Below are 25,944 nucleotides of genomic sequence, written 5' to 3'. Positions count from 1 at the left end.
GGACATTATCTGTTACAAAGTGAGCCCTTTGTCAACTCCATGTCACGTTTCTTTAAGCAAACAAATTTTCTCCATATGCTTAGCGTATACCCCTGAGCCCTGTAGCCTATTTCCCCTTTTAAAAAAGAAATGGGGAAACAGCTGTTTCTCAGTTCCTATAAAGTGTGTCCTGTTTTATAGATCACGCTGGACAGCTCAGTTTTGATGTCTGCAATATTACTTGGGCCTTGAAATTGTGAATTTCCTGGACCTGAATTTCCCTCTCACATTTGGGAAAGAAAGATTAATTCCACTCGATGTTTCAGTGTGTTACACAGACCATGAGGTAGTTTGTTTTGGTAGCTACTGAAGGGCTTACATGGAAGAAACGCCCTCTTCCTTGTAGCACAACAAAGTTTTTCATTGTTAAGACTGATACATGTGGGCATCTCAGCAAATGTTGATTGACTGTGTCTGCCGGGTTCTATGCTATATGCCGAGCCTACAAGGATAAAAGAATACCCGCTCTCAAATAGCTTACAGTCCAGTAGGGAGGACATATGCAGTGTGCTAATCTAAGCAAGAGATTGCTGAGCTGTAACAACTACCTGAAGGAGGAGTTGGCAAACTGCCCCATGGACTGGCTGCCTGTTTTGTATATAAAGTTTTATTATAACATAACCATGCCCACTCATTCACATATTTCCAAAGGATGCTTTCATCATTCAGTGTGTAGAGATCATGTGGCCCACAAGCCTAGAATATTAACTAGTTGGTCCTCTAATAAAAAGTTTGCCAACTTCTGGCTTTGAAGGAACATCAAGAAAGTGTATGGACACCAAAGAATAGGGTAGTGGAGCCCTTGGAGGACGCCAGCATTTTAAGGGCTAGGTAAGAGAAGAAAGTGCGTGAAGTGAGGAGTTGAGAACCAAACCGTAGTGTGGCAGAAAACAAAGAAGGAGAGAGTAACAAAAAATTGAGGGTCGACGTTATTGTCAGATGTCCCAAAATTATAATAGTAGATCTCTTGTTATAGTGGGACCATCTTTTTATAGTAGTACCAAAGTTTTATGTTTCCTTTTACTTTTCTTTATTTTCTACGGTCTTTACAATTAGTATGTATTACCTTTATATCAGGGAAAAGGGTAAAAAACATTTTTAATGATGATCCCATCAAATGGGTAGTTGTAATATTGAGAAGTCAAGTCACGTTTTAGCCTCTCTTATTTATGTACCCTTTTAGACTGTTACGTCTCAGCTTTATCTCAATCATGTAAGACCCGAGCTGTGGTCCTTGAAGCTCATCCCAAATACAAGTCCTTCTCTGTATATTTCCCATGTAATTGGTAATTCATTGATAGGTGAATATCTTTAAGCCTAGTTGACTAGTTTCCTAGTAGGGAACTTTAAGGATGATATAATATAGTACCTTGTCCTAAGCCACAGAAAAAGGCAGTTATGATCTGGCTTTTTCCATTGAAAAGCTGGGTAAGAAAGTTAAGTATTCTGAAGCAGGGCATGTGAACATTCCACCCACGTTTAACAGTTCACAAGATGTACATTAAGGGCATACATTCAGTAATCTAATAGGTAGTTGAAGCCTCTGAGAAGGCTATAAGGCCGTCTTAACAGAAACAGTGTGCTTTTCCATTATAACATTATTTCTCTTCCTTGGGATCACACTCTAGAGCAAGGGCGAATGGGTAACTGCCGCCTCGTAGGCTTTTTCCTTATGAAATTTCTGTTCGGAGGCCATGAGGTAACTCACATACCCATATAACGGGCCTTGTTCACCTATATATGTATTTTTAATTGTCTCTGTACTTCAGCCTCACTCTGGAAATTCTGACTTGTCCAGGGTATACAGCATTCTTAATAGAAATTGACCTGAACCAGAAGAGAATCATAAATCACAGCAGTATGACTTCATCAATCCACAAATTGGAAAACCATGGCAAAAAGTAAGTGATTTGCCCAAGATCACAAAAGTTGGAACTAGAATCTAAGCCTTCTAGGACCCCCTTCATCATTCCTCTACACTTGCCCTTCCCCAAATGTGTATACAGAGTACTATTCTGGGAGCTGTTAACAGTGGTGCTGCACAGAGCAGAGGTCAGGGATCAAATAAGCTTGAGGATGACCTCATTTCCATTCCTACACTTGGGGAGTACTAATGCATATTAATATATTAAAGATCCCTGCAGTAAGACAGATGTTAAACCAGATGGGATATGGGAATGACAGGCATAAGCCAGGACTAGCCTAGGCAAGCCAGGGTATACTTTCTCCCCAGCTAAAAGATAGGATAAGGTGGGATGTGGGCCAGAGCACTAATACGTGTCTGGGCTAATTGGTGGGTTGGTTTGTGTGTGTTAGAGGAGGGGAGCTGCTCAGCACAAGCACTAGCTTCTGCCCCAGTCAGATGCGTGTTATTCAAATATAAGAACACACGTTATGCTAAACTGGGCTCAACCAAAGTTCCATGGATTCCAATCCCCTGCTTAAAGACCAGTGCCACCAGAGAGCTACTGAGTTTGCTTTTTCCAAGTTAGAGGGGCATTGCATAGCAGTTAAGAGCAGACTCTGAGTCGAGACCACCTAGATCCAAATCCTGGTGCTCACTCTTATTAACCTTGGGCAAGTGCCTCGGTTTCCACCTCTGTAAGACAGAGATTACAATAATAGTACTCCTCTTTATAGCAAGTGTGTGCTCATCCAATAAACACAACAATTCTATCAAGACCCAAAATGCCACTGCCAGCATTCATGGCTCTATTCACCGAACTCCAGCTGCCAAGGTTGACCATACAGGTTAAATTGAAATTACTCATAGTTTGAAAACTGCCCCCAAATATGCTAGCCCCCCCATCCAAAGAGGATACATTCTAAGACCTGCAGTGGATGCCTGACACCTCAGATAGTACTGAACCCTATATGTACTGTTTTTTCCTGTAAAAGAAGCACTTTACGGTTTCTCTTTGGCATCCAAATTGCCAGCATCACTATTTTTGTGCTTTGGGGCCATAATTAAATAAAATCAGGTTTACTTGAACACAAGCACCAATACCAAGACAGTGGGTCTGATAACCATGATGGGTATTAAGTGACTAATGGGTGGGTAGAGTCTACAGTGTGGATACACTGGACAAAGGGATGATACACATACCAGCCAGGACAGAGCAAGATTTCATCAGCTACTCAGAATGGTGCACAATTTAAAACTGATGAATTGTTTCTTTCTGGAATTTTCCATTTAATATTTTCGGACCACAGCTGACCCCCATGTAACTGAAACCACGGAGACTGAAATCATGGATGGGGGAAGGACTACTGTATGTAAATGTTCCAACATTTAAAATAAATTAGAAAAGAAGCAAGTTAGAGCTCTAACACTCAAGAGTAAAACTGAGGTTGTCCAAACCTACTTAACTAATTTTCTTCCTTAAGCCAAAAATAAAATCGGATGAAAGAAAAAAAACACCTTATTGTGGACAGACAGCAAGCAGGTAGCTGTTCTGCCTTCAGAGCTGTCGTCTGACAGCTGCGGGATCTCCACAGCAGTTTCATAACTTCAAGATAAGACAGGTCCTGTAGCTCCCTGATATTTGGCATGAAGGGCCTTCCATGGCCACTGTCACACGAAAGGTCAGACTCCTGTGGCCCTGGGCATTTGCCCTGGTGTGGGCTGCTGGTGCCTGAGGCTGCTGGTCTCGTGCAGTTTTAAATTAGTAGTGAAAGCATTACCAACCCCGAGCAGTCAAAATTTGAAAAATAACCTTCAAGATTTAGTTCTGCTGACACAAATCTTGTAACATGTAAGCTCCGCACCGAAAGGAGGTGAAACGTTTTTCTTCCGTCATGTATTTTTGAGATGATCTTATTGGTCTGAGTGCTTTACCTTCTTTCAGAGTTTCAGGAACTATAAAGCAACTCCAGTTCTGAGCTTTGCCATCTTCTTCCAAATTTTCTCACTTCCAAGTTTTCTGTGGGAACTGGCAGCATATTTTTGGAGCAAAGTGTGGGTCCACTGCTAGGGACATCTTCAGCTATGAAAACAGGAGTACTATTGGAAGGTAGACCCGGCTGTAGCAGTTGCCACTAGAAATGGCAAAGTTAAAGGGGAGCAGAGGTCCCCCCTCACTCCCCATTCCAATTCAGAATGGTGACAAAATGTCTGATAGAAGCAACTCACAGGAACGTACACATTCAGAAGCATTTGTTTTGTCAAATCTTTTGGAGAGAGGGAGAAGACATCTTCAGGAGCCTGAGAGATGGAAAAGGTAGATCATGCCCAGTTTCTTGCCAAGTGTGGGAGTGCAGAAGCCAAAAGATAAAGGTGGTAGCTAGGAACAACAACAAACCAGAAAGGTATGCGCCATGCCAGTGGGAAGCCCGATGAACCACCACACGCCTGTGGAAGGCGTGGAGTGTCCGCACACCTCAGTCTGGGACTGCGTGGCCAGAAAAGGCCAGGAGATTGAGTACTGAACCTGCCCAAGCTTCTCTGAGCAGTGCCCTCAAAGCAACCAGAGGCCCTGGATTGGGCACTGCAGGCTTGGCCTTGGGTTTTCTGCTTCTTCTGCCACCTATCACTGAGTTCTTCACTTGCTCACTAGATCTGGTCTCCTTTTCTCCACATCTTCATTTCTCACTGAAAATTGCGACTACTGGCTAGGTTATAGCCCTAAGACAGCCTTATTTCTACTTTTGGAAGGTCTTTACAGAGCAGGTGAAACTTGAGTTGAATTTTAGAAGACAGGGTAAGATTGTGATAGGAGAGCAGAGATGACAAGGAGAAAGGGAGAGGTGGCATTCTGAATAGTTAGAGCAAATGAGATACACTTAGAAACAGTACAGTTATTTCTGGTGTGGCCTAATTGATAATAAGCCCTTATTGTTTGGTCATGGCATAGCTGTAGTAATTATTTTGAAAAGTGTGCAGAAGCAAGACAGGACGAAGCATGACGATAGTCAGTAGAAGTGCAGTCAGAATTGAGAGCTGCTTCTTTCATTGCTGTGCCTCTCACGGCAAGTTCCTCCCCTCTGCGCCTCTCGCCTCTTCTCCCCGCTCTACCCTCCCCTGCCCTGTGTTCATCAGTTTTGCTGGCTTGGCTTCAGAACCTTCACTGAGTTCATACTTCACAGGGTCCTGTTCTTTGGATGTGGGAATTGTGTTCTTTCTCAATGATGCTGCCGGGAGTCCCTTAATGAGCTGGGAACGTGGTTCTCGAAGAGTCGTTTCCCAGCCCTCCCTTTCCTGGCCAAATAAAACATTCTGGCTCCTAGGGATGAGTAATTTCAGCAAAATATTTTAGACTGTTGCAGTACAGCTCTGTCTCCAGCGTTAGTGTTCAGTGTACACTTAGATTTCTCAGAGAACAGCGACCACCTCTAGAAATGTAGAACACCCCACCCCCAATAAGTGAAATTGAACTAAATTACACATGAAGGATTTTGAAAAACTGGGTCACAACATGATGATAAAAAGAACAATTCAACCAACAGGAAGTTGTAACAATTCTAAGCTCGCATGCACCTAATATACTTATGAGATGTAGAAATAAAAATGGGTAGGTTTACTAGAAAACATGGATAAATTCTAAATAAGTGTAGGAGGTGTTACTATACATGTCAGTAATCGATAGATAAAACATAAAAAATCGTAAACATAACAGATTTGAAAACCATAATTAAGTTAACCTATGATCATACTCATATATTAGAGAACTCTGCACCTAGCAATTAGAAACTATACATTCCATTCAGAAAAACTTGGAAACATTTTTAAAAATTGATTATATTCTAGGTTAGGAGTTGGCAGACTTTGGCCCATTGACCAAATCCAGCCAGGGTGTGTTTCTATAAATAAAGTTTAGCAGAACATAGCCACGCCCCTTCATTTGCATATTGTCTAGGGCTGCTTTTGCACGGCAGAGTTGAGTAGTTACTGACAGTCCTAACTGCTCTGCAAACCCTACACCTATTTACTATACAGACCTTTACCTAAAATGTTTGCTGATCCCTGTGCTAGAAAATAAAGCAAGTCTTAACAAATATGAAAGAATTGGTATGCAGGATGACCATTTTTCTAATCACAATACAAACAAGAGAACTTTAAAAGGTCTATTTGGAAATTTAAAAAAACACTTCTAAATAACTAACTCATCTGTCAAAGCAAAATCATTATGGAAACTTTAAAAATATTTAGAATTAAATGATAGTGAAAATGCTATAGTATCAAAACTACAGTATTAAAAGGTAGGGTCTTCAGCTTGAGTTATATTTAGAGGGAATGTATATATAGCTTTAATGCTTATAACATCAGAAAAAGGAAAATTTAGTAGGCTAAATATCCAACTACAAAAATTAGAAAATCGATAGAATGAACCTAAAGAAAGTAAAGAACAGTAATTAGTGTAATAGAAATCAAATACACAAAGTATCTATAAATGCAGAACCTGGGGTTTTTTTTATTTAAAAGAAAATCCTGTCCAAGCTTAAGCAAGAAAAAAGATACAAATAAAAAAGAAATGACAGAAAAGAAAAAGGGGACATAGCTACATATAATGATCAACTCTCACCTATGAATTTGAAAAGTTCAAAGAAGATAGCCAATTATGTAGAAAAATATCACTTACAAAAACTGAATTAAAAATTAATAGAAAAACCTGAATAAATCATATTACCATAAGAAATTGAAGCATTTGTTAAAACATACTCACCAAAAAAAATACTACACTCTGCTTATTTTACTGACAGATCTTACCAAATATCAAGGAACAGATAATTTCAACCATATACAACTATTTCAGAGGAGAAAACAAAGAGACATTTCCTAATTCTTTTTTGAAGCTAATATAACCTCAAGACCTAAACTAGACAAAGAACAGTACTAAGAAAGGAAAATTGTGTCAATCTGACTTTTGAACATTGATGAAAACAAGTCTAAATAAAATGTTAACCCAAAAACAAAATAAAATGTTATTTAAAAAGAAGTATGTCATGACCAATTGGGATTTGTCCTAGCGAATAACCACCAGTTTTCACAATTCACCACATTAACAGATTATAGGGGGAAAAAACATATGATTATCTCAATAAATGCAAAACCAAAAAGAATTGCATTAAATTTAACATATATTTCTGATACTAAAGAAAAACCCCTCCTAGCAAACAAGGAATAAAAGGAAAGGCATTATTAAGCTGTAGGGGACATCTTTTCATGCAGGGCAGTTGAGGGTTAAGATCTGGACTCCAGGATAAGAGTATCTGGGATTCTAATCCCACCTCTGTCGATTATTAGTTGTGTTACATGGGCAAGTGCTACAAATTGTTTATGAAAGCTAGCTTCCATTATTTTTTTAAATTGGGAAATATTGGGTAGCGGTGTGTTTTTCCAGGATGTCAAATCATTGTTTTTCAATCTAGTTGTATGTGTGGCAGGGGGGAGGGGGCGCAGCTCACTGCTCCATGTGGGAATCAAACCCGTGACCTTAGTGTTAAGAGCACCGTGCTCTAACCACTGAGAAAACCGGTCGCCCACCAGTGGCTCAGCTCCAAGCTCAAGCTGTTGTTTTTAATATAGTTGTGGAGGGTGCAGTTCCCTGGCCCATGTGGGAATCGAACCGGCAACCTTGTTGTTAAGAACTCGCGCTCTAACCAACTGAGCCATCCGGCAGCCCCCTATTATTATGTTTTTAAGTCAGGTTTATTGAGGAATAGTTTACATATATTAAAATTAACCCTTTTTAATGTGCAGTCCTATAAATATTGATTAATACATACAGTTGTACAACCAAAACAAGTGATAAAACAGGCCCTCACCCCCCAGAGGTCCCCCATCTATAGTGCTCAGTAACTACTGATCTGTTTTTTGTCCTATAATTTTGCCTTTTCCAAAGTGTTAAATAAATGGAATCACACATTTTGTAGCCTCTTGAATCTGTCTTCTTTTGCTTAGCATCATGCTTTTGAAACTTATCCATGTTGTTGTTTCAGTAGTTTGTTTTGTTGAGACACTATGAAAACTAATGAGAGTTTAACAGGTTGCTACCTAGGGCAGATCTAGGTTTTTGTCAGGCCTGAAGCTTATACAATTTGGGGGGGGCTGTCTCTCAGAAAAAGAATACAAAATTACCAATACAAAATTAGGTATGAAAAAAGTTATTTTAAATAAGAAATCACAACAGTACTGCTACAAACACAGGAATTCTGAAAATTTTTATTTTACTCCCTCCAGTAAGAAATTTAAAAATATGGTTTCTTTAAAACTATGTAAAATGCACCATCTACTGTATTCCTGCAGGAAAGACCTTCCATTTCTTTGAATAGGCGAAAATGGGAACCTAATTCTCTGCTTACAATTTTACATTTTTGATGTTTGGAAGAATTTTCTACTGACTAGCTCTGGTTTCATATTTCCCCAACCTGGTTTCTCCACTTCCCACATAGTTCTAGGGCTGGATGCTACAGGCACATTTGTGTCATCATTTACAACATCTGGCCCCGCTCACTTTGTGTCAGGGTGTCTGGTTAGCATAGCGTGGTAGTTTTCCTGGAAGCATTCCTACACTAGGACAGCTAGCAATAATTTAACTATAGGCTATATGATTGGGAACCACATAATATCCCATTACATTCAAATAAAATGTATGTTCAACCAACTTCCTCTAACTGGATCCCCAAAATGCTCGCTCCCATTCCAACACCACTCACTAGGGGATATGGGACAAGAGAATTCTTACTGGAAATAGACATTGGTTTTAATATATGCATATTGTGGTTAAAATACCTTCTCTTTGAAAAATTTTAAAGAAAACTTGACTGTATAGTGCGATGCCAGGGTCCCTCCCAGAGCCTAGAAAGGGTTCATGCAAGCAAGTACTTTAAGGATTAAGGAAATCGTTGGGAAATTGGACCGCTGATATTTCTCCTAAAGAGGACGAAGGCAGGGATAGAGGGAAAGAGAGGACCTTTTATTTTAGCTTGCTCTTTTTGCCATATATTTTAAAAGGACAGTGTACTTGACTCTTCTTTTGGAAGAATTCAACCAAACCTATCTGGTGGGGGGGGTGGGGGTGTTTGTTTGTTTTGTAGACTTTCAGGGATTTGGAGATGGCAGCACCATCTTGGTGGCTCCACTCCGTGGCCTGAACCAACCATTGAGATCGAGTGGCACAGGCCTGGCTGAACCTCCTCAAAGGCCAGCCATTCTAGAGGGATCTGGGTCTAGCCTGGGTCTCCATATGTTTAGTATTCTCTTAATGGAAATCGCAGCACTAACATCCTTATTTCAGAAAAGCAGTTTTTTTGGAATCAAAAGCATCACAGACTAAAGAAACAACTAATATATTCAACGTATGGTGCTATGAGATGATCTCATTTTATATGTTAAAAGGTTTCAGATGAAATAATTTTTTGGAACAAGAAGTCACTCAGATTTAGAGCATTTGATTAACAAGGTATTTAAATATTTCTCATGGGTTTTTGTTGTATAAGAGTTGCATACCTTTAAAAATATGTTATTTTCAACTAGATTGCTTAAATACATACTGTCCTCTTCAGTTATCAGATTCTGGACAATGGAGGAACACAGAATTCAGAAGGTTTTTTTTAAGAGCATTGTTTGATTTTTAAATATTTACGGTTTTGATCCTGACAGTTATTTATTTGTATTCCATCCTTTTAATCTTATTTTTAAAGCTAAGAAAAGGATAAAAAATTTTTGTAAGGGGTTTCATGTTTTACACAGAGAATATATATTTTATAATATAAAGGAAATGAAGCAATAGGTGTGGGGGAGTACTTTTACTTTTAATCAACACTGAGACAGGTACTTGAGGTACTCATGGGTCCCCTCAAACTGTTTACAGTGGAGATGGAGAGAAAGCCTAACATTTAGGCAATACCAGCACACACTGTGAGGAAGGATAAAATCACGTGCTGATTTACAAGGTGCAATAAGTGTACAAGTGCGGATGAGAGGAAGAAAGGAGGGCTGTGTTGTCCTAGCAAAGGCTTACCCAAAGGATCCCAGATAAAGATAAGTTGGAGGATGTTAAGAAAAAGGGGGCCCGATGAATAGAACCCAATATAAGAAATTTCACACAGTTGAAGGTGGCCTTTTCTGGGGAAGAATATTCCCCAGGTAGGGCTGCCAGATTTAGCCAATAAAAATACACAACAACCCATTAAATTTGAATTTCACATAAAGAATGAATAATTTTGATATTCCCCAGACAATAGTTGGGACTTATCTATACTAAAAAATTATTCAGTGTTTGTATGAAATTCAAATTTACCAAGGCATCATGTATTTTATCTGGCCACCCTGGACCTTAGCCTTCCCCCCACCTCACTCGTTTTTTTTGTGTGTTTGTTTTTAAGGCTCCATCAGGGGCTCCCTGGCTTGACTGTGGTTCTCTGAACGCAGCTGCCTCCTGGCTCTCCGAGTCAGGACTGCAGTGACGTATGTGCGTGGTCCACAGCCAGCCACACACCTGTTAGCTTTTCCGGCATCTAATTTTGGGCTTCCTGAAAAAGAAAACAGATTTCCTTTAAATACATTTTTTTTTAATTAAACTCTTTATTTTGAAATGATTGTAAATTCACATGCAGTTGTAAAAAAAAACAACAACAACAATACAGAGCGATTGATCACAAATCCCCTTTCCCCAGATTCCCTCAATGGTAACAACTTGTGAAACTGTAGGACAATATCCAACAAGGATATGGACGTTGATGCAATTAGGATACAGAACATTTCCATCCCACAAGAAGCTTTCTTGTTCTTTTGTAGCCACACCCATTGTCTGGAGATTAATCTAGGTTGTGTGTATCAGTAGTTCATTCCTTTTTATTGCTGATTAGTATTCTGTGGTATGGAAAGTGCACAGTTTGCTTAACCATTTACCCATTGAAAGACATCTGGGTTGTTTCCAGTTTGTTTGGCTATTATAAATAATAAATAAAGATGCTGTAAACATTTGTATACAGGTTGTCATATAAACCTAAGTTTTCATTTCTTTGGGATAAATGCTCAGGAGTGCAACTGCTGTGTTGCATGTTTAGTTCTTTTAAGAAACTGCCAGACTATTTCCCATTTGTGGAATGGAAGTGGCTGTACCATTTTACGTTGCACTGCAGTGTATGAGTGATCCAGTGTCTCTGCATCCTCACCAGCATTTGGTATTGGTGCTATTTTTTTAATGTTAGCCATTAATAGGTTTATTGTAATATCTCATAGTTTTAATTTGCATTTCCTTGGTGATTCAGGTTGTCGAACATATTTTGATATACTTATTTACCACAGTATATCCTCTTCATTGAAATATCCATTCACGTCTTTTGCCATTTCCTAATTCCATTGTTTGGTTTTTTAGTGCTGAGTTTTGAGAATGCTTTATGTTGTCTAGATACTAGTTTGTCCTTTGTTGAATACGTGGTTTGGAAATATTTCTCCCATTCTATATCTTGCTTTTTCATCCTCTTAACAGGGTCTTTGCAAAGCAGACATTTTCACTTTTGATAAAGTCTAACTTATTAATTATTCCTTTTCTTGATTGTACTTTTGGTGTACTCTTTGCCTAATTCTAGATCCTAAGGATTTTCTTTTTTTTTTTTTCCCTAAAGGTTTTATAGTTTTAAATTTTACATTTAAGTCCGTGATCCATTTCGAGTTCGTTTTTGTGTAAGGCATGAAACTTAGGTAGGGATTAATTTTTTTGCCTGTGGATTGTTTTCACATTTGTTGAAAGGGTTGAATTGCTTCATTGAATTGCTTTTGCATATTTGGCAAAAATCATTTGGGCATATTTGTGTCTTTCTGGGTCTGTATTCTATTCCATTCATCTCCGTGTCTATCCCTATGCTAATACCACACAGTCTTGATTACTGTAGCTACATAATAAGTCTTGAAATTGCATAAACTAGTTTCTCCCACTTGGTTATTCTTTTTCATAATTGCTTTAACTATTCTAGTTCCTTTGCCTTTCCACATAAATTTTAGAGTAATTGGGGGGCCTTTTTTGTCTGCTCCCTAATTGGCATTTTCAAATTGCTGCATCTTAAGTTTCAAGCCTGAGATAATGAGGCAAAATGAAAACCCAAGGACCTCACCCCTGTGTTGTTCGTTGATCCCCAAAGTTCCTAGCAGGTCTGCCTTCTTCTCTCCTCCTTTCAGAGACTTTCTATGTTTGTTTTTATATATAAAATCTAGGATTTTCAGCTGTATTTAGCAAAAGAAAGCGGGACAAATTTGACTGCTGTTATCTTCCCAGAAGGAGTTTTCTAAATACTCTTAACGCCAACTTAATTGCTCATTTAAAAATCTTTGTTAATCCCCTACCCGCTACTACTCATTAGGCAGAGTCCTTTTTCTTATGCTATACAGTTGAAAGTATGTATATTAATCAGGGTTCTCCAGAAAAAAGCCAGAACTTATAGGAAATAAATATCTATATATCTGTCTATACCTATATATACTTAGATAGATATAGATATAGATAGATATAAAATAAGGAATTGGCTCATGCAGTAATGGACATTGGCAAGCCCCGAGATCTGCAGGGTGACTTGGCAAGCTGGAGACCCAGAAGAGCCAATTGTTTAGTTCCAATCCTAGTCAGAGGCCTGAGAACCAGAAGAGCTGATAGTATAGTTCCAGTCTGAGGGCTGGCAGGCTCCAGATCCAGGGAGAGCCCATGTTTCGATTCAAGTCCAAAGGCAGGAAAAATTCTTTTACTCAGAGGAGGGTCAACCTATTCTGGCCTTCATCTGATTGGTTGACCCTCCCGCATTAGGGAGGGCGATCTGGGGTATTCCTTCTACCCATACAAATGGTCATTTCATCACAGAAACAACCAGAATAATATTTGACCAAATATCTGGGCACCCTGTGCCCCAATCAAGTTGACACATAAAATCAGTCATCACAGTGAGCCAACAAGGCTACTAAATGGCTTAATTTGGAGCTAAATATGAATTCTGACCCAGGTTGCTCAGAAATTCATATCTTGAGCTGACTTTGAGATATATAGAGAAACTCAAAGAGAATGAGTAGAGCCTTTCAAAGATTCAAAAATGTATTTATGGAGCGAAGCCACTGTAATCTGGAAGACAGGATGGCACCGGGGAAAGTACAAAACTTATGGTTGTCATGTTTCTTCAAGAGAGCTTTATAAACAGGAAAACTGTTAAAACGTTTATTTTTTCTTGATTCTTGGAGTAAGAATTTCTCTTTTCCAGTGTTGAAAGATTTTAAAAATTCAAAGTAAGAATTTCTCATGACCTATAATCCTTTTGTCCCAATCTCTTAACATTCCCCCTGGACTCAGTACTCAGTGTCAAGAACTGGCTCGCTCCCAGGGCGGGCAGTATCACTTATGGGGAAGACTTTGTACTCAAATAGATCCGGGCTCCCAAGTGTGTGACCTGGGGTGAAATACTTCACCCCACTAAGCAGCAGTTTTTTTAATCTGAAAATGAGGAGTTTGGTGTCTGTAACATCAGTGTGAGTGTTCCATAATTGAGCATCCTCAAAGGTTAGACATCTGGGTGATCTTCAGTTGTACAGTTTTATAGATAAGACTGCCATGTTGGTGCTGAAATATCTATCTTCATTTTGGGTCATTTCCTTAAATTCAGCTTCCTATAGGTAGAATTACTAAGTCAAGGGATAGAACCTTCTAGAAAGGTGGTACCAAGATTGTACTAGCAATGGGAGCAAAGGTGGGGGGGAGAGGGTAAGAGAGACTTTTCTAATTTTTAAACTTTATATTTTCTAGAAGCATCAGGTGATGAAGGAGGAGGAGACACAGAAATGAAGCGGCAAAAAACAGCTCCGGTTCCTACCCCGTCAAAGAAAACCAAACAGGTGACAGTCATTGTGGGAGAGTCACACTGCTGGCTTCTGCAATCAGCCTCTTGTACCCTCTACAGCATCCCGGTGCCTAACATTTACTGGTGGGATTTCAGGGAAACTTTTACCTTCTCTGCCTTTGACAAAGCCATGCTTCGTTAATTATAAACAAGCAAAGTCTATTTTTTCCCCTAACATTTTTTTTTTACAATATAAATGTATTTTACAATAATGGCATCTTAGATTTTTGTATCACATTTTCACCAAATCTCCAGTCTTATTATTTTATGTATAGTGCCTAAAAGGAGACAGGTTTCATAAAGATATGCAAGATTCCCACACACACACACACCAACACAGGGTCACAGTGCCATGCCTGCTGCCAGCAGGCTCCCAGGGCCTCACGCTACCCAGCATCATGGTCCATTGTATTAATTCTTATCACAGGATTTGCTGCCTTCATAACACCACAAATGGCCATTTGGTAAACTTTTGTTTCCTGGACCTATGGCCTTTTATTTCCTTTTCAATCTTCCTACTCACTACCTCACTCACTCACTCACATCCATTTGCAGCTTTTTCATGTTATGTGTTCCTTAAACTTGATTGGTAACCGAGTGTCATTTTTAGGGGACTATCTACTATCACTCCAAAGTTATCATCTGTGTAGTAAGGATGTGTGGTCTCATTATAAGTGGCCCTAAACTCATTTCACTAGAGGGTGACGCTACCCAAAGTTTGTGACCAGGTTGAGGATAATTGTGAGAAGCAGTTTTGCATAATGGTTACCTACAAGCTGCGAGACTTTAGGCAAGTTACACTCTGTGCCTCTGCCTCCTTATTGGTAAAATGGTGAAAGTAATTGTATTTTCCTCACAGTTACAGTGGGTAGTAAATCATGAATGCTTGTCAAGCACTTTCAACAATAGATGGCAAAAAGAATAAGCACTGAAGTGTTAATTATTATAGTGAAATATATTTCGTCTTTTTTATTTTATTCATTATTTTTTCTTTGTGGGAAGAGGAAAGCAGAAAGATATACCTACCAGGGGTGCCAAAAACATGTATACACATGACTTTTGTTATCAGTATATATTAAGTATTACAATTTTAATACAGTTTTTTCCTTTCTTAAAATGTGTATACATTTTTTGGCACCCTCTGTATTTAATATATAATCATCTTGGTTTTCTGTCCAACCATTAACTATTCTGCTCAAAGTCCCTCTATCAGTTTTAGTTCATTCTGTCAAAGACACAGGTTAATATTCTTAGCTTTTCAATGTACTTCACCAAGGTGGAATGTAATTTTACAGTAACTTAGCCCACTAACCACACCTTCATCCTGCCTCCTTTGACCTTTGCCTCTCATCAGTGCCTACCTGCAGAACTTGTTTCCAAATATTCTTCTTCATACCCCATTGGCTTTCTCTTTTCTTCCTTTCTCCCTTGATAATCTTCTCGCTACCTGCTCACATTTTCAGGACTCATTGGTGAAAGAAGTTTGCATTAATAGACTTGCCCAAGCCTGCATTTTCCCTGTCTTCATTCGTGGAGCCGTCTGCATTGCTAAATTTCCTATTTTTAGCTCCATCCTCCATGGCTCTTCTTTTCCGACAACCACCATGGTAGATAAAGGGCAGAGAACCATAGGAAGAAGAGGGGGAAATGGGAGAGGAAAAAGTTAAATACCTTCTTCATTTCTGTGAACATTCGCCTATCTTTCAGTAGCTCCGGTTTCAACAATAATAAAGACCGTTTATTGAGCACTTACCACAGGCGGCCCTGTGCAAAGCCACCTGTAATCCTCCCGTAATCCTCACGCTGCCCTGTGAAGTACAGGGTACCCTATCTGACAAATTACTTGAGGCTCAGAGAGATGGATCCTGGGGTCATGGTCCACTTGGGGGGCTGTGAGCCAGGTTCTGTGGATGCTGTTGCTTCCACTTTCCTTTTCACCTGTCCTTTCTCTTTCAACTGGGGAAAATGGGATTTGCTATGTCCTCATCTGCTTTGTTGGTGACATACCATTACTATTTTCGGCTAAGAAAAAAAATTACAAAAGCTTTAATTTTTATGGCCCGTTTTCACCACCATCCTCTTGGCTCTAATTTCTTTCACTACCAAGTTGCTGTAAAGAATTCAAATCCTAGGTGCTCTAACCCGTTCCTCTAAGCCTCTCCTCATTTACTGAACCAGAGAATTCTGGGAGTCTCCTGTGCCCCTCTGCCTCCTATGAGAGTTACCCATCTAGCTCCCTGGTCTCCCCCACCGCTCTGAACACCTTGAATGCAGAGTTTACCTGCATTTCCACAGCACCTTGCACAGGATTTTGCCCTGAGCGGCACTCATTAGTTGTGCAATGAAGGAATGGGTGACGATAGCCCTATTCCAGTTTTCTCACCACTCTTTCCATCTCAGCCTTTTGTGTCCCAGCTTGTGTGCCAAGCTGGGACACTTAGCCTGCTGCCTGCAGACATCTCTTGGACCCTGGTGACCCAGTGTCCCTCCTCCAGCCCCCTCTTTGAAAGTTTTTCCGACCTTGGCATTCAGACCTGGGGTCTCTCTTCCTCCACTCTAACTGCTCACACAGCCCCTCTGACTCCTCTGTGGGCTGCCCGTTCTCTCTCCAGCTGCTCTCCTCCCTCTGGACTTCGTCTCACCACCCCAAAGACATCCTCCTTGTCAGGCAGACTGTCCTTTCTTGAATCTTCTTCTAGTTCTTTACTCATCGAGCTCGAGTCTCCAGCTAGTTCATGAGCATCTTGGAGCCAGGGTGTTTTTGTGTTTACGACAGTGCCTGGCAGCATGCTAAGCGTTTGACTCATGTGGTAGACGTGACTGGATGTTTGTTGTTTAATAGTAATTGCATTTTCCCCTGGATCAAAAAAGAAAAGATATTTTATGCTGTATTTACATTTTTCATTTTTTTCATTAGCTTAATCTCTTTGCTGTTCTTTCAGTTTGTTGTTGTTGTTGTTTGTAATGTTTGCACAGGAACTTCCTGGCCTTATGCCGCCAGCTGTCATATACATGTCGGCTTCCGTTGCACCAGGTGAGAGTATCTGTTGTGCTAGACAGTGTTCTTTCCTGTGCCATAGGCAGCCTCGCATTTCCGTTACTGACTCTATACCTCTCATCTGTCCAATATTTGAAGCAGATTTATAACTTTATAAAAGTTTTTTTTCCCCAAGCAACTACATCATCTCTAGCAACGCTTTCACATCTAAATAATCATCCTGGGCCTCCTCAATAATGTGAGTATAAAGATTTGCCAACAGTTCTCTTTTCTTTCCAGATATTGCTTCCAAAATAAATGATGAATTCCCCTACTCCTAGAGATTGCATCACCCTCTTCCCTCCTCACCATCAGTCATTTCCGAGCCAGCCCTAGTGACTTGGTAATTATGGTTCCCTTAAGAACTATAATCCCTTAGGAGGGATTTCATGACTTTTCATGGATGCCTTCAGTAGATTTTCAGTGGTGCCGTGACCCATCCTCTCCCCCTCAGAGACCACACTGGACTTCTTTTTCTTAAGCTAGCTTTTTGTTTATCTCCTTGGATCATAAAGAAATCTCCAGCAAGAGTACTTATCCCTTTCTGTCCTTACTCACCTTTCTCTACTGTTGTATTTTCTTCCTGTTTCCTTGTTTGAGCATTGATCACTTCACCCCTCTCCCACTCTTGATCTTCAAGTTTACACTTGACGATGTTAAAAGAAGAGTATATCCTATCCACTCTCTCTGATTTACCTTCTTCCTTTCCGTGCTGGTGTCTCAATTCTTTTCCTCTATGTATTAATCTATTGTTGAATAACACGTTTCCCCCAAAAGTTAGCAGCTTAAAACATAACAAATTCTTTACCTCATAGTTGTTGTTATCTCACAGGCATGGCTTAGCCTGCTCCTTCTGGCTCTACATCTCTCATCAGATGCCAGTCAGGTTGTGGGCTGCGGTTGGGGGGCTCAACCTCCTTGTTGGCAGGCCTCAATCCCTCAAATGTGAGCCTCTCCACAGGATTGCCTCATAACATTGCCGCTGGCACACACACAGATCTTTTCCAGATAAACTCTTCTCGACCTTGGGCCTCTGCTGAGACAACTGAAGGACAGTAGCCCTTCAGCTTCCTAGAGACATGTTTGAGAAAATCTGTGAGGCAAACCTTTAATTTATTTAAAGAGCTCTTATGTGACTAAATAGCGCTCTGAGGTGCCACCTTTGTTCTTTCTGAGGTCTTCACAAATGGATTTGCAGCCATTCCCTTGACTTCTTTGATAGTCCAACTGAACTCCCTCCTTTTGCATTTTCCCATAAGCCACAAGAAAAAATTGGTGATATCGTCAACACTGTTTGGTTCTCCTTCGATAGATAACCCACAGCATTAGATACATTTTCTACTTTTCATGTAACTGCAGACCGTATTGCTAAACTTTCTACCACTACGTAACAAAGATCCTCTCTTCTTCAGTTTTCAATAAAATTTTCCTCACTAACTAGTAGGTTTTCACCCTCAACGTCTTCAAAGGCCAACATTTTATGACCAGTGTGTTCAGACACACTATCCACCCATCCATTACTTATTTTGGGCACATTTCAAAGTAATCTGCAAAATTGGTACACTCCCCCCAAACACATCAGCATGCACATCATTAACAAAAGTTCAATATTTAAAGATCTTTATTTTTGTCCTTTTATGCTAAAATTAACATACAATAAAATGCACAAATGTCAAATGTACCATTCAATGAGTTTTGGCAAATTCATGCAATTCCTTAACATGAATCCTTACGGTATAAAGTATCGCCCCAGAGCCCTTTCTTTTCACCTCCCTGTCAATCACCATTCCAAACTCCTTAACCCAGAGGCAGCCACTGTTCTGATGTTTTTTCCCAAATAATTAGTTTTGCCTGTTCTAGAATTTCATGTAAATGAAAGCGTACAGGATATGATCTTTTGTTCAAGGCTTATTTTATTCAGTACCGTGTTATTTAGATTCATCTATGTCCATGTATAGTGGCTTTTTTTGTTTTTTAATTGTTGAGTGTATTATTCTGCCAGAGCTGCCATAACAAAATACCACAGACTGAGTGGCTTAAACAACAGAAATTTATTTCTCACAGTTCTGGAGGCCAGAAGGCCAAGATCAAGGTGTTGGGAGGTTTGGTTTCTCCTGAGGCCTCTCTCCTTGGCTTGTAGATGGGCCCCTTCTCACTGTGTCCTCACACGGTCTTTCCTCTGTGTACACATCCCTCGTGTCTCTGCCTTTTCATAGAATGACACCAGTCCTGTTGGATTAGGACCCTTCCCTTAAATGATCTCACTTAACCTTTACTACCTCTTTAAAGACCCTATCTACAATACAGTCACATAGGAGGTTAGAACTTCAATATATGAATTGGGGGCGGGGGCACGATGCAGTCCCTGACACTGAGTAATATTCAGTTATATGAATATATCAGTTTGTTTATCCATTATCCAATGGTGGATACCTGGGACTATTTCCTGTTTGGGACTATTAGGAATCAATCTGCAATTCATATACAAGTCTTTTTGTGAACATATATTTTGATTTCTCTTGAGTCAATACCTAAGAGTGTAATTGCTGAGTCATGTTTAGGTTTACAAAAACCACTATACCCTTTTTCCAAAACGACGGTACCATTTTTGCCTTCCTGCCATCAGTGTATGAGGCTTTTGGTTGCTTTATATCCTTATCAGCATTTGGGGTTAACAGTCTTTTCATTTTAAACATTTGGTGGGTGTATATTGAATAACTTTTGACCACACTCAAACGAAACTGAAAAGCTGCTTCTAAATTATGTTTCTCTTTATAATGAACATTATTGTTTTTTATTATAAAATGGCAATTGAAATCTTTTTTTTTTTTTTTTTTACCAAAGTAATAAACAGTAGTAAAGGTTTTTAATGAAAAAACAACAGTCCGCTTCCCTACTGTTACCCTAGGTCTTTCCTCAAAGGCAGTCACCCTCAGCTTTTAGTTGTTTTTCTTATTTGCTACCTTATACTTTCTACAGTTTCTTGATTTATCAATTTCTGACACTATATATTAACTTTCTAAGGTAGCATATTAGGACATAGCTCTTCCATTTACCTCCCCACCCCCCATCCCTCTCTAACTGCTACATCCCCTGCCAACACAACATCACATTTTGGTTAAAACAGTTGTCATTATTTCATTATTATGACCATGGAAATGCTGTTCAACCCCGAGAAAGGGAGAAGCTATAATCATCTCTCCTTTCTTATACAACTTTTTATTTTCATGGTATTAATAATTACCTCATTTTTTCATTTGCCCAGCTTGCTGTGTTCCTATTATTAATTGTTCCCATATGTTCAACATCTCTTCCACATGCCTATGAGTAATATTTTCCATATGCTCAAATGGATCAGTTATTGTTCTTTCCTGCAGACCTCCATGGTCCTATTCTGCTCTGAATTGGTTATTCTCTGGGCCTGCTGAGCAATGGAGACTTTTCTTTACTTCCCCTTCAACATTCTCCTGGGTTAGTCTCCCTATTTGCTGAATCCCATATCTTCCTTTATCTTGGTTTAGCCCTTTATTTTGCTGGGATACAGCCTTCAGTATCTGTGGGTTGAAAATAAATTTTTTGAGACCTTAAATATCTGCAAATGTTTTTATTTTACTCTTAACTTTATGGATAGTTTGGCCGGGTATAAAAGTCTAATTTGCAAATAAATTTTCCTCATAATTTTGAAGGCATTGTTCCACTGAGTTTTAGCATCCAGTAATACTGATGCAAGGTCTGAAACTATTTTTTTTTTTTTTTTTTGTCTGACCCTTTGTATTTTGTATGTTATTGTTCTTCTGTTTGGAAATTTTTAGAATCTTTTGTTTGTCCATAATGTTTTAAAATTTCACAGGGATGCTTCTTAGTGTGGGTATTTTTCTTATTTATTAGACTCTATACCTAATGGGCTTTCAATTTGGAGTTTCATGTTCTACAAAGTTTCCCTCAGTCCTGGAAAGTTTTTCTTGTATTATTACTTTGAGCACTTCTTCCTCACTATTTTACATGACCCCCCTTTTTTTTTATATACTTTTTATTGGAATGATGAATCTCTTGGGCTGATTCTCTAAAACTTTTTCTTATCATTTTTAAAAATCTTTCTGGAAGATTTCTTTTACTTTATCTTCAAGCCTTCCTCCTACATTTTTATTCCAACTTTATTATTTGTTTTAATATTTAAATGTTTTCTGATTGCTCCATTTTTTAATAGCATCTTGTTCTTATTTCATGGGTGCAAATTTTTCCCTTATCACTCTGAGAATATTAATTGTAATTGTTTTGAAGAAATGTCCCTCTTTCCTCTGGGTTCTTTTTCTTTTTGTTGTTCATATTTTCTTATGTTGGAGACTTTTGTTAGCTGTCTGATGAACTTGTCTATTCCTGTGCAAGAGAGATACACTAAAAAATTGTCAGAAAATTTTTGTACATAGTAAGGCTTGTTGATTAGTGGACTTCATAGTTCGGTGATAAGATAACAAGCTAGATTTTTAGTATGGTACCCTCAAATGTCACTCTTGTGGCATTTCTCTTAGGCTATTTCATTTCTCCAGAGAAGAATTCAGTGGTCTCCTGCTTGTAGTATTGTAAGCGCGACTTGAGACATCTTGAAACAGGGATGGGAAAAGAAAGTGAGCCTCAATCTCTGCCCTACCTCCCCTGTGCCGGACTTCTTGGTCCTCTTGTCCTCTCCAGAGAATAAACCTCCAGTCTGCTGCCAGGAAGAGCAAGATGAGAGGAAGCAGCAATAAGAGGGTTGCTTGGCTGCCTGGGCAGGAGATACAGCTCAGTGGGAGGTGTGAGGGAAGTTTATCTTTCTAAATATAAAGAGCCAGTCTCTTTCTTTTAAACCCTTCACTCTCTATAGTACCTTGTGCCTCCAACTACTAACTCATTTCAGAGTCCAACAAGTCAAACAGACTCCCTTATAATTAGTTTCCTCCTCTCCAGAAACCCAGATGCTAGCTTTCTCTCTCTGCTAAATCACTTCCACCCAGTTTCAATCACTTTCTAGTTTCCAAAAGGTTGTTAAAATCTCTCCACTACTGTTACCCTATTTCCTTGTTTCTTGGTCCTTATAGATTTATACCTTTTCAATTTCCTTTATTTTCAGTATCGTGGCATTTTGAGGCTAATTTGTCATGTTTAACCAGAAGAATTATTATTAAATAATATAATTTTTGACACTTTAAGAAACTGAGAATTTGCTTCAGTTCCTTCACTTAAAAGCTTAATTTATTTCATATTTTGGGGGGAACTGTGACTCTTCTAAATATTTAAACTGCATATTTTGGCTACATATTTAAAATCACTACATTTCATATAAAGAAATGTCATTACTTATCAATTGTCAAAGACATACACTGTTGAAATTGGTTTCCAGAAATGGTTAACTGGCCTGGCCTCAGTCTTACACATCTTTTTACCTGGTCTCTCTGAGAGTAAACATCAGCATTCATAAGGCAGCTAAGTTTAGGAATTTTCAACACTCTGGATTTCTATTTCCTCACAAAGCCATCTCACCAGTATGGAAATTGGCCCCATAAACTTGGCTTCTTCATTAGTACCCTACCTCAACCAGCTAAGGTGACTGCTCCCAGAAAACAAATATTATACTGCATTTCCTTTAGGATGATCTAAGAATTTGAACCTAGCGTTTTAACCTGATGCTGTTGTCTTGACTAAAGCAGGTCATCAAGTATGTTTCTTTTCTCCTATGCATGATTCAGAATTGCATTTTTATTTCTCTTCCAGAGTCTGTATCCTTATCCCTGAACTCATTTCCAGATTTGTGTCGAATTTGAATTAATTGGCCTTGTAAACCTAACATAAATATAAGCCAGCACATTAAACATACCCTGCAACAGCACCCTCATTTGCTAAATAAGAAAATGGAACAGGTTTCTACATGTGCTTCTCCAGAACCTTGACACTGGTGACAAGATACTGCAGGATGCTTTGGGATCTGCTAATCGGATCCAGGCCGTTGCCTCAGGAGCATGAGCCAGACGTTGGCCTGCTCTGTAATTGGACTCTTGTGACCATCTGGCAGCTTCTGTGACATACTAGTGGCCTTGACCCAGATTCTAATTGGCATGTATCAGCACAAATTGGCATGTATCTACATCCACAAGATAGCTTAACTTTCTAAATAAGAGAGGTCATAATATCTTTTTTTCTTTAGCTATGATGCAACTGCTCTTTGCAGGTTTTTTGTTTTAACTGAGAAGAAACTGAAATTTCAAGATTCCATGTTACTTTAATCTTGAGTCTTTTGAATCTACTTCTTTACTGAGTGAAACGGGGTCTAGAAACTGCAGGTCCTGGACCACGTCCTGAAGAAATTATGTAGTATTATTTCTCTCTCTCTGGCTTCGGGCCATAGGTATTCTTAATCTGCAGACTGTCCACAAACTTTAATAGAAAGCTTCATTTGTAATCATTTTAAACAGAGCCAGTGGAAACAAGTTTGCTTTAGTTAGTAGTTTACCAGCTTAAACTGGTACTCTCTAATTGTAATGGCAACTTAATCAAGGAAAAACTAAGAATACGTTTTCACTTATACTTTATATCTTACTTGGCAACTTGTTTGAAAATGTTGCATAAAAGATCCAGCACAGGAAACATTTTATATTCCTGCTTATGATTAATACATTTGGAATCTGAGGCATTCTACTTTATAAATCAAGGTCTTAGTCCAAATTTCCTGTTTTTCTACATTTAAAAAAAAAAAAAAGAGGACTCGGTAAAAAATAGCACTAAACTGTAGAGGGTATTTCAGGGTCAAGGTAGCGCCAACCCCCCCATGGGTGCTGACTGCTCAGGCCATCAGTAGAAACGTTCATTTTGTAGTCACTATAGATCAGTAAGCCATTTGGTGCAGCTGGTTTTATAAAAATATAGGTTTTAAAAAAATATCCTACTTCAGATTTTCTATGCTTATTGAGAAAAGGAAAGAAATGGATAGCAAAATAATAAACCAGTGACTTGGAAATACAAGCTCACACATCACCAGTTAACGGAAAACACCTGTCACACTAGTCAAAGACTTCCTTATTGCATCTTAATTTTAATCACATCTATTTCTGTCTGTATTTTACAAACCTGGCTACTCTCTTCAATCTTTAAGAGCCTCTACCACCACCCCAAACACATACATGGACTCACACATTTTGACCTTTGTTCAAAGATTTTCCAGGCCGCATAATAGCCTACAGTGGGTCTTCCAGGATCTCTCTCTTTGTAGAATGTTACAGATACTCTGAAGAATATATACATGGCAGTGGACACTTTGGGATTCATACCATTAGTTGACAACTCATCATGCTAAGAGGAAAGTTTTCTCATTTGTATTTTTTATAGCCTAAGGAATGTTTCTTGATACAACCAAAGGAAACAAAAGAAGAATCCACCAAGACCAGGAAATGGAGAAAGGTAATATCAATAATTGTTTGCAATGACGTGGCCCTGCATGTTTTCATCACATTTTTGTAATCCCCGCTTTAGAGATGCAGAAATTGTAAGATTCAGTTAGGTTTGGTGACTTTCCTAAAGTCACTTGCAATAAGTATTTCTGTTAGAGCTAAAAATAAATCCTTCTGATTCCTAGTTCAGTTTTGTGGAGCACTAAACATCATTCTTACCCACCCTGCGTTTTCATTGTGGCTGGCTGTCAGACACGAGTTTCTCATTCTAGAAGGGGCCCAGAGCTATCCTGCCCTCTAGCCCCCCTCGCTCTGTCCAAGAAAAGAACTGTGTCAACCTTCTTTTCTTACCCATTTCAATTTTTAAAACCTTTTATCTTACGGAGACAGAGCTGAAGTTGGTAACTCAGGGGAACCAGTCTCCTGTGTTATTTCTAACTCTCCATTTATTAAAGTTAGACCCATGCTAAAAAAAAGAAAAAAAGAAAAAAAAGCCTTTTATCTTAGAGTATTAACAAAAAGAAACAAATAAGCAGATGAAGGGAGCATAAGGCATTCTGACTCACATTCTGAACCATAATTTAAAGCAAAAGACTCCCCTTGCATTTTAATACTTGCCTGTGAACATATGGAAGACTCTTGCTCCTATACGAACTTTCTTATGGCTCAGACTTGGAGAAAGTGTGGTTAGCTTTGACCTTCCAACACAGTTGTGAAAACAGCAGTGTAATTCTCTCCCTGCCAAGAAGGATATACTGCTGAAGTCAGCAGAGGAAATATGATTGGGATTAGAGGAAAGAAGATGGACTCGAACCAATTACTTAACAGAAAGCTTTTAGAAAACTCAGAGTGTGTGTGCATATGTTTTCTTTGCTTGCAAATGGCCAAATAGGAAGATGGGAGATGCCAAATTGGCTGAGGTTTGGCAAGTCCTTAAAGAAGGAACTTGAACTTCTCTTTGATAGTTTGTACACTAATGGCCTCCAGGAGTGTTAAATTCTTGGTGGCTCAAGGTCAGAACTCTAGCTGGATAGTTTAGCCTTGGCTGAGGTCATGCTAAAATGTGCCCACTGATGACATCTTTTTAAAAGTTAATTCATTTGACAGAACTTGGACCATTCTTGGCAGTGGTATAGAAATGAGGATCTTGTGGAAGGAGGGGCGAAAACTGGTGAGGGCGGGGGCTCTTTCTGGATCTTCGGTGAAACATTAGAAGGAAATGAGAACGGAAGTTTATGATGAAAACTAAATGAACAATTGTGTGTTCCTAGTACATTACAAGTGTTCAGTAAGTGCTACACAAATAAGTCCAAATCAAAATAGATGTTGTAAAATATTTCCTGTTCTAGTTTCCAAAGGGCCACTTCAAGACTATATCTTCCCAGACTTGAGAATTGAGGGTCTAAAAGTTTCCCTTTTCAGTGAGTCCTTGCTAGGTTACTCCTGCAGCTTTTACTTTAATCCCAGAAATCCAAACTGAGAGTCAGTGCCCTAAAAACCAGGTTAGGCAACAAATTCGCAAGATTCTGCTCTCCCCGAAATACAAATCGTCTTAAAGAAGGGTTCCACAGCAACAAGATTTCTTGACTTTTAATAGAAACGAATACCTTATTAGTTTCTATTAAAATGTCA

The 25,944-nt window shown here is 39.1% G+C and overlaps 1 protein-coding gene and 1 long non-coding RNA gene across 9 annotated transcripts in view; one reads left to right on the top strand and one right to left on the bottom strand.

The window, feature by feature from the left end:
* CMSS1 (cms1 ribosomal small subunit homolog) overlaps positions 1 to 25,944 on the top strand; it is a 334,520-nt gene that overhangs the window by 286,982 nt on the left and 21,594 nt on the right. For all 8 annotated transcript variants that reach the window (XM_074332944.1, XM_019756500.2, XM_074332954.1 and 5 more), the window contains exons 2-3: positions 13,764 to 13,852; positions 24,251 to 24,322. In XM_074332944.1, coding sequence (XP_074189045.1) covers positions 13,764 to 13,852; positions 24,251 to 24,322 — 161 coding nt within the window. The remainder of the gene's footprint in view (positions 1 to 13,763; positions 13,853 to 24,250; positions 24,323 to 25,944) is intronic.
* On the bottom strand, positions 8,174 to 25,188 carry LOC109460785 (uncharacterized). Its single transcript, XR_012496610.1, has 3 exons — positions 24,927 to 25,188; positions 17,703 to 17,961; positions 8,174 to 10,512 (listed from the first exon to the last, which is right to left on the bottom strand). It is a non-coding gene; the product is annotated as an uncharacterized LOC109460785 (long non-coding RNA).

The sequence above is a fragment of the Rhinolophus sinicus genome, linkage group LG01 (genome assembly GCF_036562045.2).
Source record: "Rhinolophus sinicus isolate RSC01 linkage group LG01, ASM3656204v1, whole genome shotgun sequence".
Lineage (NCBI taxonomy): Eukaryota > Metazoa > Chordata > Mammalia > Chiroptera > Rhinolophidae > Rhinolophus > Rhinolophus sinicus.
This window is presented reverse-complemented; position numbering and strand designations above follow the sequence as displayed.